The sequence below is a fragment of the Microcebus murinus genome, chromosome 10 (assembly GCF_040939455.1).
Source record: "Microcebus murinus isolate Inina chromosome 10, M.murinus_Inina_mat1.0, whole genome shotgun sequence".
NCBI lineage: Eukaryota > Metazoa > Chordata > Mammalia > Primates > Cheirogaleidae > Microcebus > Microcebus murinus.
The window spans coordinates 55842046-55856786 of record NC_134113.1 but is presented as its reverse complement, the minus strand read 5'-3'; the positions used below and the strand labels follow the sequence as shown (position 1 = coordinate 55856786).

The 14741-nt window shown below is 41.4% G+C and overlaps 1 protein-coding gene and 1 pseudogene across 1 annotated transcript in view; one reads left to right on the top strand and one right to left on the bottom strand.

The window, feature by feature from the left end:
• The window catches only part of BIN2 (bridging integrator 2), a 39042-nt gene extending 24461 nt beyond the window's left edge, over nt 1-14581 (top strand). Inside the window, exons 10-12 of the mRNA XM_012762643.3 lie at nt 5402-6173; nt 9430-9510; nt 14111-14581. Coding sequence (XP_012618097.1) covers nt 5402-6173; nt 9430-9510; nt 14111-14140 — 883 coding nt within the window. The 3' untranslated portion in view covers nt 14141-14581. The remainder of the gene's footprint in view (nt 1-5401; nt 6174-9429; nt 9511-14110) is intronic.
• LOC105870215 (Y-box-binding protein 1 pseudogene) lies at nt 1669-2758 on the bottom strand (annotated as a pseudogene).
• Nucleotides 14582-14741: the final 160 nt, after the last annotated feature.

Sequence of the window (14741 nt, the reverse complement as noted above, 5' to 3'; positions counted from 1 at the left end):
CATAAAATACTGTTTTGCATGTTTTTAAACTTTATATAAATGTATTTATACTGTATGTATTCTTCTGCAATTCAAAATCCTGACCTGTCCCTTATGTTCATGTGCATCATGTTTGTTGTTTGTATTATGCCCCATAGAAATTATTTTCCTTAAATATTTCAGGCATAACTGAAAGTATTAAAAAAATACAACAAATAACCATATACCTACTACCAAATTTAAGAAATCAACTATTGCAAATATAGTTGAAGCTCCCAATGTCCCTTACCCATTCACTTTCTCTTCCTGCATACAAAAGGTAACCATTATGTTATATTTATTATTTCCATGCATGTCTTTCCACTTTTACTTCACATGTACATGTACATATAAAATAGTGTTTTCCATGTTTTTAAACATATGTATAAAATGGATTTATACGTATGTATGCTTCTGCAACTTCTTTTGTTCTTTTAATATTGTTTGTAACATTTATCCTTATTGCTGTATGTTGCTAGCTCTGTTCTTTGCTTTCCATAACTGTTATGGATGTTATTATATGTCTAATTCATCATTGATTTATCTGTATTTTTCCTGCTAATTCAAGAAGACATTTGGATTGTTTCCAATTTTTTGCTATGAGAAATAATGTTGCAGGCCAGGCACGGTGGCTCACGCCTGTAATCCTAGCACTCTGGGAGGCTGAGGTGGGAGGATTGCTCAAGGTCAGGAGTTCGAAAGCAGCCTGAGCAAGAGCGAGACCCTGTCTCTACTGAAAATAGAAAGAAATTAATTGGCCAACTAAAATATATATAGAAAAAAAATTAGCCAGGCATGGTGGCACATGCCTGTAGTCCCAGCTACTTGGGTGGCTGAGGCAGGAGGATTGCTTGAGCCCAGGAGTTGGAGGTTGCTGTGAGCTAGGCTGACGCCACGGCTGACGCCACAGCACTCTAGCCCAGGCAACAGAGTGAGACTCTGTCTCAAAAAAAAAAAAAAAAAAGAAAGAAAGAATGTTGCAATGAACATGTTTTACATATTCCTTGTGAATATTATCAAGAGTTTCTTTAGAGTCTGTACTTAGAGTGAAATCGCTGATTCATAAGGTCTGTCACTAGGGCTTCTTGAGTCTTACTGGATATTGCCAAATTGCTCTCCAAAGTGATTGCTCCAGTCTACAACCTGTCAGCAGTGATTAAGAGCCTCCATGGCTTCACATTCTTACTAGACGTGAAATTGTCAGACTTCTTAATTCTTCCAAGCTCATGGGTATGAAATGGAATTTTTTGCAGTTTTAAGTCACAGTTCCACAATTGCTAGTTATCTTGAACATCTTTTCATGTTACTGGCCATTTAAGTTTCCTGTTCTGTGGCTTTCCTATTTATCCTTTTCCCATTTTTTTCTTTTTTTTTTTTTTATTATTTAAGACCTTTATTAACAGGTTCTTGCAGTTTGTTGACTTTTTTTCAAAAAGTCAAGTTTGTGAACTTTTATTACAGATTAAAAATGAAGTTCTTAAAAATCTCAACTTGACCAGATATGAAACAATTTAAAAACCTTTAAAGGCATAGAGAAAAACCAGGCTTTTTAAAAAATACGTTTGTTATTACCAAAAAAGACGTCTTTAGGTAAATATAATAAAAACCCCATGCTGCATAGATAATGCAGATAGTTGTAGTTATCTGGTAAACGGGCAAAAAGCAAGCACTTAAGGTCTTCAGTTCCAATCTTTTCTTCATTTCTTATTGCTGGAATTTCATATTCATTTCTTGTTGGATGACTAAACTGGACGATGGTAGAGATGGTAAGCCGGCATTTACTCAGCCCCGCCCTGCTCAGCCTAGGGAGCAGACGAATTCTCAGCTGGTGGATCGGCTGCTTTTGTCTCTTTGCCATCTGTGGTTTAGAGTTTTCTGGGCATCTGCGTTGGTAATTGAAGTTGCAGCGGTACCGACATTGAGGTAGCTGCTGACCTTGGGTCTCATCTCCTTGATTCTCTTCATCCTCTTCATTGCTGTCCTCTCTGGGCTGTCTTTGGTGAGGAGGGCCCCTGCGGAATCGTGGTCTATAACCCCGATACATATTCTGTCTTACTGGTGGTCTACCTTGTTCTCCTGCACCCTGGTTGTCAGCGCCCTCCATCACTTCTCCCTGTACAGGAGGGTTGGAATCCTGTGGTCCACGTCCCTAGGGTCTCCCCATGTAGTAAGGTGGGAACCTTTGCCTGCGGCAGGGCCGGCATAGTTGGACCTGGCCTTCAGGAGAACTCTCCGATCCCTCATTCTTTTCCCCACTCTCACTGTGCTGATAATTCTGCTGGTACTTGCGTGGAGGACCCCTGCGACATGGACAGCGTCTATAATGGTTACGGTCTGCTGCATATTTATTGCCTTGAACTGGAATGCCACCAGGGCCTGTAACATTTGCTGCCTCCGCACCCTTTTCTCCTTCAACAACATCAAACTCCACAGTCTCTCCATCTCCTACACTGCGGAGGTACTTCCTGGGGTTATTCTTCTTTATGGCAGTCTGGTGTACAAATACATCTTCCTTGGTGTCATTCCTGTTGATGAAACCATATCTGTTTCTTACATTGAACCATTTTACTGTCCCCAAAACCTTCCTTGCGATCACCTTCTTGTCCCCACTGGCAGGCGCTGCTGATGTAAGGCCGCGCGGGCCACCGCTCCCTGCGCTGCGGGTGGTGCCGGGCTTGGTGTCTGCAGTGTTGAGGGCAGGGGCAGCAGGCGGCTGCTGGGTCTCTGCCTCTGGGCTCATAGTTGTGGTGACGGTGACTGGGGCTGGCTGCGGCACTCTGGGGTCTGCTCTCTGCTCCCGCTACGATCAAACTCTTTTCCCATTTTTTAATTGGATTGTTAAACCTTTTCGAAAAACTGATTTATATGAGTTTTTTTTTTTAGTTTTTTTTTTTCTATCCCTTTATTTTCAGTCTATGCATCTCTTTATAGGTGAAGTGAGTTTCTTACAAACAACATATAGCTGGCTCTTATACTTTTATCCACTCAGCCGCTCTATATCTTTGGATTGGAGAGTTTAGTCCATTCATATTCAATGTTATTATTGATACGTAAGGACTCATCCATGTTATTATTTGATTTTTGGTTGTTTCAAGATCCTCTCTTTCTTTTTTTTTTTTTTTGAGACAGAGTCTCACTTTGTTGCCCAGGCTAGAGTGAGTGCCGTGGCGTCAGCCTAGCTCACAGCAACCTCAAACTCCTGGGCTCAAGCGATCCTTCTGTCTCAGCCTCCCAAGTAGCTGGGACTACAGGCATGCGCCACCATGCCCGGCTAATTTTTTCTATATATATTAGTTGGCCAATTAGTTTCTTTCTATTTATAGTAGAGACGGGGTCTCGCTCTTGCTCAGGCTGGTTTCGAACTCCTGACCTCGAGCAATCCGCCCGCCTCGGCCTCCCAGAAAGCTAGGATTACAGGCGTGAGCCACCGCGCCCGGCCTATATGAGTTTTTGTTTATTTGTTTTATTAGTTTGTTTGTTGGTATATTCTGGATACTAATCCTTTAATTGTATGCATTGCAAATATCTTTGGCTTCCTTTTTCCGTCTCCTTTTGTGGTGTCTTTTGCCTTCATACTTTCTTCATACCAGTAAATGTAAGCAACTCACTGGTCTGTCAGAATGTGATCACTTGCTCATGCTGAAGCCTTTGTTTAGAAAGTGTTATTAAGCTTCTTCTATGCACGGGATTTAATGCTGGGTATTAGGAATCCAGAGACATAGGAGACTTGTCCTTTCCCTAAAGTGATTTACAGAAAGTTGGAAGTATAGAAAATGTGACTAAGGAGACAAAGAATGATATAAGCTTGCACATACTAAGCACCTAAAATGAGACCACTAGGAATTCCAAAGAGGTAAGTAATTGCCAGTGTGCAGATGGTTAGGGAAGGCTTTAAGGAGTTGGTGAAACTGAGCTTGGGACTTGAAGGAAGAATAGGGCTCACATTTGTTGTTTGCATTAGTCATTTAGCAATTAGTTACGGACTATTAAAAAGAATCACTAAAGAGGCAATGTAGACTTCCTAGACAAATTTCCTTTTGCTCCAAAAGCTCTCTTTCTCTTCTTCCAAGCATTGAAAACCAGAGTTCTTTATAACTGTCTATTCTTCCCAAACTGACCATCATTTACACTGAGATGTCCCAGAACCTTGATGTCTTGAGCCTTCTAAACTTACTGACTCCCAGAATGCTAGTGCTAGAAGGAACCTATGTCCTGCTTGTCCCACATCAGAAACTCCCATAGGGTAGGAACTAAGTTTCTCTCTCCTTCCTCCTCTTCCTCTTCCTCTCCCCCTCCCCATGTCCCCTCCTTGTGCCCAGGACACAGCACATAGTTGGCACCTGTCAATTTTATATTTGTGGGCTACTTAATCAGTTGATGGACAGTACATAAACACAGTATCCAGCACATTTATCATAACTTGATAAATGTTACGGTTGATTCTTATTTGTAGGAGTTATGCTTTATAAAGTTACCACAACACTGAATACTACTGAACCATTGCTTGTAGGAGAAACACAGGATAGATTCCTGTGAGCCTCTATTTTTCTTTTTCTTTTCTTTTTCTTTTTTTTTATTTTTAAATTTATTTTAACCTACCATTGCGAACATATCCTGTGAGCCTCTTGTCACAACATTTTCATCAACCAACCAGTACGTAACCTTGTTTTATTTGAGTTTCTGTGTAAAGACACCTTATTTAATATATATTGTTGATTCATTGATATTGAACTCATAACCAGCAGCACTGTAACTCATGCCTGAATGAAGCTTATCTAACATATGTATTTTCTCTGTAAGGCACATCACAGTCTTCTTACACTTAGCTTGGGGGCGGTCTTAGGTAGCAAAATCACCAACAAAAACCACAGAAGTGTGAAAAACATGGTGAAAAGGACTCTTGTTTACAGTTTGAGAGCTGACACAAGAAGGCAGATTGATGCCTTGTTAGACCTCAGCTGGGAAAGTGCATGTCAGGCAACTGTCTTTCGCCACTTCTGCATGTCCACAAATGACTGGGAAAGTACCGCAAGTACTAATTAAGGGTTACAAATAAGTAAGGAGGCAAATTCACAGATATGAAATCTGTGTGGATCAGCTCTATAATGACCTTAATCTTTTCCCCAGAGGAAATATTTGTTAATATTTTGCTATATTTCTTTTTCTATAAATATTTTTACATAATTAAGATCATGATATAAATAAAATTTTATAGTCTTTTTTCACTTCACTAAGTATTATTACAAATTATACAAACTTTCTAACATTTTAATTTATTTTATTCTGTTTTATTATTATGTGCCTGCATTATAATTTATTTTTGTATATTTAGGTTACTTCTAGTTTTTAGCTCTTCTAAATCTGAATGCCCTTCCTTTTTTAGCAGCAGCAGGCGCTCTTTAGTCATTTCTTCCCCAGTCCGAACATCTACAGTCTCCAGCTCTCTTAGCTCACCTACCAGTCCTTCTGCACTGTCCTTGAAGGATGAGAATGAATCTGCCTCGGCAACTGAAGAAGACCTGGCACCTGATGCAGCCCAGAGAGAAGACAATTCTGAGATCAAAGAAGAGCAAGAAGAGTCCTTAGAAGATGAGGAAACAGAAGAGGAAGAGTCTGAAACAAGTTCTTCTGAGGAGGAAGAGTCTCTACCAGCCTGCAATGGCCCAACCCAGGCCCAGCCCTCTCCCTCCATTGAGGGTGATAAACCCCAGAAGGGAGTTCTCCCTTGCTCTGCAGCAACATCACCAGGCAGAGCCCTGATTCCTTCGGAATCAGAGGAGCCCTCATCTGCCCCAGAAGTAGTCCTCCGAACCCGTACCTCAAGTGAAGGATCTGAACAACCAAAGAAGAGAGCCTCTATCCAGAGGACCTCAGCACCACCTACTAGGCCTCCTCCACCCAGAGCCACTCCGAGCCCCAGGCCATCCTCGGGGAACATACCCTCCAGCCCTCCAGCCGCTGGAGGGGGTTCTCCCACCAGCCCCAGGGCCTTCTTGGGGACTGGGACTCCAAGTCCTAGAGCCTCCTTAGAGGCCTCTTCTAATCCAGAACCACCAGAGAAGCCAATAAGAACTCCTGAGGCCAAAGAAAAGGAAAACACCCATAATCCAAACCCAGAAGAACTTTGTACTTCCCCCACCATGATGACTCCTCAGGTAAGAGTGGATCTGGTTAGGTCTCTATTTCCTTTATTATGTTTTTTTTCAGAGATGGGGTCATGCTTCAGTGCAGTGGCACAATTATAGCTCATTATAGCCTCAAACTCCTGGGTTCAAGTGATCCTCCCTGCTCAGACTGCAAAGTGGATGGGACTATAGGTGTATGCCACTGTGTCCAGATATCTCTTAAAAAAAATTTTTAGGCCGGGCGCTGTGGCTCACGCCTGTAATCCTAGCTCTTGGGAGGCCGAGGCAGGCGGATTGCTCAAGGTCAGGAGTTCAAAACCAGCCTGAGCAAGAGCGAGACCCCGTCTCTACTATAAAATAGAAAGAAATTAATTGGCCAATTGATATATATATAAAAAATTAGCCGGGCATGGTGGCGCATGCCTGTAGTCCCAGCTACTCGGGAGGCTGAGGCAGAAGGATCGCTCGAGCCCAGGAGTTTGAGGTTGCTGTGAGCTAGGCTGACGCCATGGCACTCACTCTAGCCTGGACAACAAAGGGAGACTCTGTCTCAAAAAAAAAAAAAAAAAAAATTTTTAGTAGAGACAGGGTCTCACTGTGTTGTCCAGGCTGGTCTCAAACTCCTGGACTTAAGCAATCCTCCCCCCAACAGCCTCCCAAAGTGTTGGGATTACAGGCGTGAGCCACTGCGCCAGGCCTTTGTTCTTTTTTATAACCTCCATGTAGATCAACTTTACTATAGTCAGGTTGTCCCATAGTTGATAAGTATAGTCTCAAGAAACTTGGATACCTTTTTTTTTTTTTTTTTTTTTTTTTTTAATAAAATTCTTCGACACCAAACAATCACTCTAAGGATACCTTTTTTTGGTTCTTTTTTTTTAAATTTTTTTACTGACATCAGCTGTACCTAGGGAACCTTTTTTGGTTCTGGTGATTGTTTCCTGTCTTCACAGCAATTAATTCAGTAATCTACTCTTAGGGTAACTGACTCCTACAAAGGGCTTATCTCTAATATTATGAGCAGATTCTTTTTTTTTTTTTTTATGAGCAGATTCTTATTAATTTCTTTATTTTCTTCCAAATTCTTGGAGTTCCTAATATAAAGAACCTACAAATGGCATCCTGTGCTTTACCTTTTTTTAATGGGATTGTGAGGGAAGATCTAACTTCAGTTTATTATACCTGTGCCTGTGGCGATAGACCCTGAGAAAAATGGTAGCACATTTCCAGGGTGTATCTTCTTTGATGATAGAGACCTAGAAGCAGGAACTCACAGAGGGAAATAAAGAACAGCAAAAGGGGCCAGGCATGGTTGCTCATGCCTGTAATCCCAGCACTTTGGGAGGCTGATGCAGTAGGATCACTTGAAGCCCAGGAGTTCTAGACCAGCCTGGTCTATAGAAAGACCATGTTTCTACAAAAAATAGAAAAATTAGCTGTGTGTCGTGGTGTGCACCTGTAGTCCCAGCTACTTGGGAGGCAAGAGGATTGCTTAAGCCCAGGGGTTTGAAGTTGCAGTGAGCTATGATAATGCTACTACAGTACTCTAGCCCAGGTAACAGCAAGACCCTATCTCAAAAACATAAAAGAAATTAAAATTTAAAAAAAGAGGAAAGCAAAAGGGATAGCCTTTTGAAAGGTGAGAATATAGATAAGAAAAAATTGAGAGATACCCATTGGAGAGCAACTATTTCTGTGAAGGATCTGGAAATCAAGTCATATTCTATTCAAATTATATGAAAGGCCATCATATAGATGAGGGATTTGACTTATTCTGGGAGACTCCAGAGGACAGAACTAGGTAGGCCCTATGTAGAAAGATTTTTTTTAATGGTACATTGGGATAAATATAAGAGGAGCTTTCAGCAATTAGCTTCATTTAAAAAATGTAATGAAAAAAAAATTTTTTTAATTATAGGAGAAGGGCAAAGGAGGCACAAGTTGCTGATAAAAAGCAAAATGGGATGGGCCATCTTGAGAAATAGTTTTCTTTCCTTGATGTTAAGAGCTAAGGATAGGCTGGGCATAGTGGCTCACACCTGTAATCCTAGCATTCTGGGAGGCCAAGGCAGAAGGATCGCTTAAGTTCAGGAGTTCAAGACCAGCCTGAGCAAGAGCGAGACCCTGTCTTTACAAAAAAAAAAAAAGTAGAAAAATTAGCTGGGCTCTGTAGTCCCAGCTACTCAGGAGGCTGAGGTAGGAGGATTGCTTGAGCCCAGGAGTTTGAGGTTGCTATAAGCTATGATGACGCCACTGCACTCCATTCCAGGTGACAGAGCAAGATTCTGTCTCTAAATAAATGAATATATAGGCCGGGCGCTGTGGCTCACGCCTGTAATCCTAGCTCTTGGGAGGCCGAGGCGGGCGGATTGCTCAAGGTCAGGAGTTCAAAACCAGCCTGAGCAAGAGCGAGACCCCGTCTCTACTATAAATAGAAAGAAATTAATTGGCCAACTGATATATATATAAAAAATTAGCCGGGCATGGTGGCGCATGCCTGTAGTCCCAGCTACTCGGGAGGCTGAGGCAGGAGGATCGCTTGAGCCCAGGAGTTTGAGGTTGCTGTGAGCTAGGCTGACGCCACGGCACTCACTCTAGCCTGGACAACAAAGTGAGACTCTGTCTCAAAAAAAAAAAAAAAATAAAAAAAAAAAATAAATAAATAAATAAATGAATATATAAATAATAAAGAAGTAAATAAAAAGTAAGTAAGGAAGATCGACAATGGGGGTGTATTGTAGAGAGGATTATGATGAGGTGTCTGACTAGATGGCACCAAGATTTATTCATTCATTCCACAATTACTTATTGAGCCCCTGCTATGTGCCAGGCACTTTTTTAGGAGGTAGGGTACAACAGTGAACAGCAACACAAAAAAATCCCCTTCCTTCCTGGGGCTTATATTCTAGTGCAGAAAGACACACAAGATAAAAAATAAATAAGTAAAATTACAATCTAGTGGGGATAAGAGATATGAAGAAAAATGAAGTAGGGGAGGGCACAGGAAGTTGGGGCTGAATCTCAAGTTTATCCAGAGTGGTCAGAGATGACATTTGGGTAGTGAAGAAGGCCAGGACATGAGCTATATGAATATCTGGAAAAAGTGTCTGAGATTTCTGGTGCCCCTCCGATCACACCACCCTACTACCACCTATACCTAACTTAAGATTGACCTTGGGAACCTCCTGCTACCTGAGAGGGGCTAATATGGACAAAGGGCATAAGGGTGGCATCCAGGGTGCAAAGGTGTGGGACTTTCTCCTATATTGTTTACTTCAATTCACAGGTTTTTTCAGAGCCTGAAACAGCAAGGAAGATGGAAGACAAGGAAGAGAACAATAAGCTTATTTCAGCTGAATCCCCTGAGGTACTGAAATCTAAGTGACCAACATTATTGTGCCCTCAGCCTTTATTTTTTTTTTTTGAGACAAAGTCTCGCTTTGTTGCCTAGGCTAGAGTGAGTGCTGTGGCGTCAGCCTAGCTCACAGCAACCTCAAACTCCTGGGTTCAAGCAATCCTTCTGCCTCAGCCTCCCGAGTAGCTGGGATTACAGGCATGCGCCACCATGCCCGGCTAATTTTTTCTCTATACATTAGTTGGCCAATTAATTTCTTTCTATTTATAGTAGAGACAGGGTCTCGCTCTTGCTCAGGCTGGTTTCGAACTCCTGACCTCTCAAGCAATCCGCCCGCCTCAGCCTCCCAGAGAGCTAGGATTACAGGCGTGAGCCACCGCGCCCAGCTGTGCCCTCAGTCTTGATTCACTTGAGGTATTGAAGGCCCTAACAGAGCAAGATATATTAATAAAACTTTTTCTTAAACCGATCACAGTGTTGTGCGCCTATAGTCTCAGCTACTCAGGTGGCTGAGGCAGGAAGGAGGATCACTTAAGACCAGGAGTTTGAGGCTGTAGTGTGCCATAATGGTACCTATGAGTAGCCACTGCACTCCAGCCTGGGCAACATGGTGAGAACCTATCTCTAAATTAAATTTAAAAAAAAAAGCTTTTCATTGGCTGGTTCCTAGTCTGAGACAGCTATGTTGATTAAGAAAGATATGCAAGACATGTGGCCAGTAAATAACAACAGGACGTGAGCAGTTAAAGTATAGCAGGTCTCATTTCTATCTCTCTCCACTGAAAAGAGCAATTCAATGGTATAGAAAATCCAAAATTAATTCAATTTGAGGCTGAGCAGGGCGGCCCATGCCTATAATCACAGCACTTTGGGAGGCCAAGGTGGGAAGATTGCTTGAGGTCAGGAGGCTGACACCAGCCTGGGCAACATAACAAGACCCTCTCTCTACAGAAATTTTTAAAAATTAGCTAGGTGTGTTAGTGTGCACTTATAGTCCTAGCTACTTGGGAGGCTGAGGTGGGAGATGGCTTGAGCCCAGGAATTTGAGGTTACAGTGAGCTGTGATTGTGTCATTCACTCCAGCCTGGGCAACAGAGTGAGACCCTTTCTCCAAAAAAAAAAAAAAATTTGATTTTACTTTGTAATGTATTACATGATTTTATATGTCTGATCATTTTAAGGAATAGGCTAGTAACACTGTTCTCCCTGGGGAAGAGGTATGGATACAACCTCCTTTCCTCTGAGGCTCTTAACTCCTAGCATCTCCAGTAGGATGGCTTTGGTCATCTAAGGTAACATATTTATCCTGTGGAATTAAGCAACTAGAGCATCTTAGATCCTATCAGGGTCACCTATCCTCTGAAGCTTGTATTCTACAAGATTTGCTTACTTCTCTTGCAGGTGTATCATAAGTCATATTTTCTCTCAAGCAGAATTATGGATATACCACATGTAAAAATGGGTAAATAGAAATATAACTAGGGAAAAAGTCTGTTCTTGCTCAGCATTTGAATCATCTGAGAAAGAAGGAAGGTTTTGATAACTTTCTGGGAGGCCATATTACCTTTGAGCTAATTTATGGCCTGGAAAGGGGAGGAGGGAGTAAGAAGGAAATTTTCCTTAAAGGAGAAATCACAGAATTTCAAGTGGCTATTACGTTGTTAGAAATTGGTTCTATTTTAAAAGATGGATTTTATAGGTTATGAGTTAAATTTCAATTAAAAAAATTGTTTTAAACCTCAGGGTACCAAAGTCTTTTCCTGGCATAGCAGTTCCTAAACAGGGTTTTTCTTTCCTTTTTTTTTTTTTTGAGACAGAGTCTCACTTTGCTGCCCAGGCTAGAGCGAATGCCGTGGCGCCAGCCTAGCTCATAGCAACCTCAAACTCCTGGGCTCAAGTAATCCTCCTGCCTCAGCCTCCTGAGTAGCTGGGACTATAGGCATGCGCCACCATGACCAGCTAATTTTTTCTCTATATATTAGTTGGCCAATTAATTTCTTTCTATTTATAGTAGAGACGAGGTCTCACTCTTGCTCAGGCTGTTTTTGAACTCCTGACCTCGAGCAATCCGCCCGCCTCAGCCTCTCAGAGTGCTAGGATTACAGGCATGAGCCACCGCGCCCGGCCTGGGCTTTCCTTTTTTTTTAAATATTTTTTTTAGAGATGGGATCTCTTTAGCCTAGAGGACCCAGGTTAAAAAAAAAAAGAAAAAAAAAATTAATTAGAGATGGGATCTCCTTATGTTGCCCAGGCTGGAATTCTCACTGTGGGCTACAAGTATAAGGGGATTACAGCAGTAAACCATACCTTTCGAGCAAAGTCAAGCAGGTGGGAACCAAAGGAACCAAGAATGAACTGGGACTTTATGGTGTCTCTGTGCCCATTTCCCAACACTTGGCCTTATTAAACTAGCCCTATCTCATAAGTGTTTATTTAATTATCTCCGAACTTATTTCAAAAAGGAGTTACAGAGGTTAAGATATACAAAAAGAATACCAAAAGGTCATATGTATGTTATACAGTCATGAATTGCTTAACGAGATTATGTTCTGAGAAATGTGTTGTTAGGTGATTTTGTTGTGTGAACATCAGAGTGTACTTACATACTTACACAAAACTAGATGGTATATCCTACGATACACCTAGGCTATGATCTGTACAGCATCTTATCATACTAAATACTGCAGGCAATTGTAACACCATGGTAAATATTTGTATAGCTAAACATAGAAAAGGTAGAGTAAAAATATGGTATAGAAGATAAAAAATAGTATATCCAGCCGGGCGCGGTGGCTCACGCCTGTAATCCTAGCACTCTGGGAGGCTGAGGCGGGCGGATTGCTCCAGGTCAGGAGTTTGAAACCAGCCTGAGCAAGAGCAAGACCCCGTCTCTACTATAAATAGAAAGAAATTAATTGGCCAACTAATATATATATAGAAAAAATTAGCTCAGCATGGTGGCAAGTGCCTGTAGTTCTAGCTCCTCAGGAGGCTGAGGCAGGAGAATTGCCTGAGCCCAGGAGTTTGAGGTTGCTGTGAGCTAGGCTGATGCCACGGCACTCACTCTAGCCTGGGCAACAAAGTGAGATTCTGTCTCAAAAAAAAAACCCCTAAGACACAGAGCCAGATGTAGTGGCACACACTATTGTCCCAGCTACTCAGGAACTTGAAGTGGGAGATTCACTAGAGCCCAAGAGTTCAAATCCAGCCTGTCCCGGTAACATAGTAAGATCCCATCTCTATTTTTTTATTTATTTTTATTTTTTTTTGAGACAGAGTCTTATTTCGTTGCCCAGGCTAGAGTGAGTGCCGTGGTGTCAGCCTAGCTCACAGCAACCTCAGACTCCTGGGCTCAAGCAATCCTGCTGCCTCAGCCTCCCGAGTAGCTGGGACTACAGGCATGCGCCACCATGCGCAGCTAATTTTATACACACACACACACATACTTATATATATTAATTGGCCAATTAATTTCTTTCTATTTATAGTAGAGACGGGGTCTCACTCTTACTCAGGCTGGTTTCGAACTCCTGACCTCGAGCAATCCACCCGCCTTGGCCTCCCAGAGTGCTAGGATTACAGGCGTGAGCCACTGCACCCAGTCAGATCCTATCTCTAAAAGAATTAAAAATAAATGGAGGGAAAAAAACTAAGATAAAAATATACATGTTATAATAGGCCAATGAATCATCAGAATCATCAACATCACTGTCTTCCACCTTCACATCTTATCCCGATGGAAGATCTTCAGAGTCAGTAACAGGCATAAAGTTGTCATGTCCTATGATATCAATGTCTTCTTAGATATCTCCTGAAGGACCTGCCTGAGGATGTTCTACAGTTAACTGTTTTTTTAATAAGTGAAAGGAGTACACACTAACATAACAATAACAAGTATAGTATAGTAAATACATACACCAGTAACATAGTTGTTTATTATAAAGTATTATGTCTTGTATGTAATGCCATGTGTTATACTTTTATACAACTGACAGTGCGGAAGGTTTGTTTACACCAGTATCACCACAAATGTGTGAGTAATGCGTTATGCTGTACTGTTACAACAGCTACAATGTCACTGGGCGATAGGATTTTTTAGCTCAATTATAATCTTATGGGACCACTGTCATATATACAGTCCATGATTGACTGAAACATCATTATGCAATGCATGACTGTATGTGTCATATACAATATACTTTCATATATACACACACAACATAGCCAAATAACTCAGAAATATATGAGACAAGACAGTGACACAAAATGAAGCCATGAATTAAAGTACAAAAAATGCATTCTATGAAATAAATTTATTACAGATGGATCATAAAATTGATTCCATACTTTCTAATATCCAAGAAGAGAGAAACCTTGTCAGTTCACTCATTCATGATGCCCATTATAAAGACATGGTGAATGATATAATGAACAATATCTGCAACAAGTTCTAACAATAATCCCAACAGCGAGTTTCACATTGTGCCCCTCAGTACAGACCAGTGGCATTACATGAAATACAATTCAATAGAAGCAAGTTGAGTTTTTACCCCACTTAAGTGGTTGATGGGAGGGCAGGCCAGCAGCTAATACAATCATGTTTATTTTCCAGGTATCTACAAGTCAAAATGCACAACTCTGAAGAGAAATTGCCAAGCCTCTCCCATACACATGCCTCTCCAGAGAAGCTCCTCAGCTAGAGGGTATAGGTCAGAGGGATATAAGAGCCAGCATTCATTACTAGATTCTCAGACAGTATGAATGCTGGTGGTCTCTAAAACCTGGCATTATTGAAAGCTGAGGAACAGTCTTATGGGAGGGAAGGAGGCAAGCAGTCTTGAGAGAAGAGAATGTTAGACTCAGGGAATACTTAATTCAGGTTTTAGCATTTTTAGAAGAATAAGACTCTATGTATCAATTAAAATGGGGCTATAATGCAAAAGTATCTATAGACAAACATTTTTCCACACAGAGACACATAACCACACATACTCAGAGAATAGTGAACAAATCTGTCTTTGACTTACCACTCATTTTGCAAGACTTAAAGCCAAAAGAATAAATTTTCAGACTGTTAAATTAAGTATGATTCTGACTGTATATGATTCTTTTGTTTGATACAGGGCATTACTCCAGCCCAGCACACTGTTCTCCTCTTGGGCAAGATTATTGATTCTGCCCCAGGTTCAGAAAGCTTTAGTTGCATCCCTCACCCCTAGCTCACCCTACCTCCTAGCTGTAAT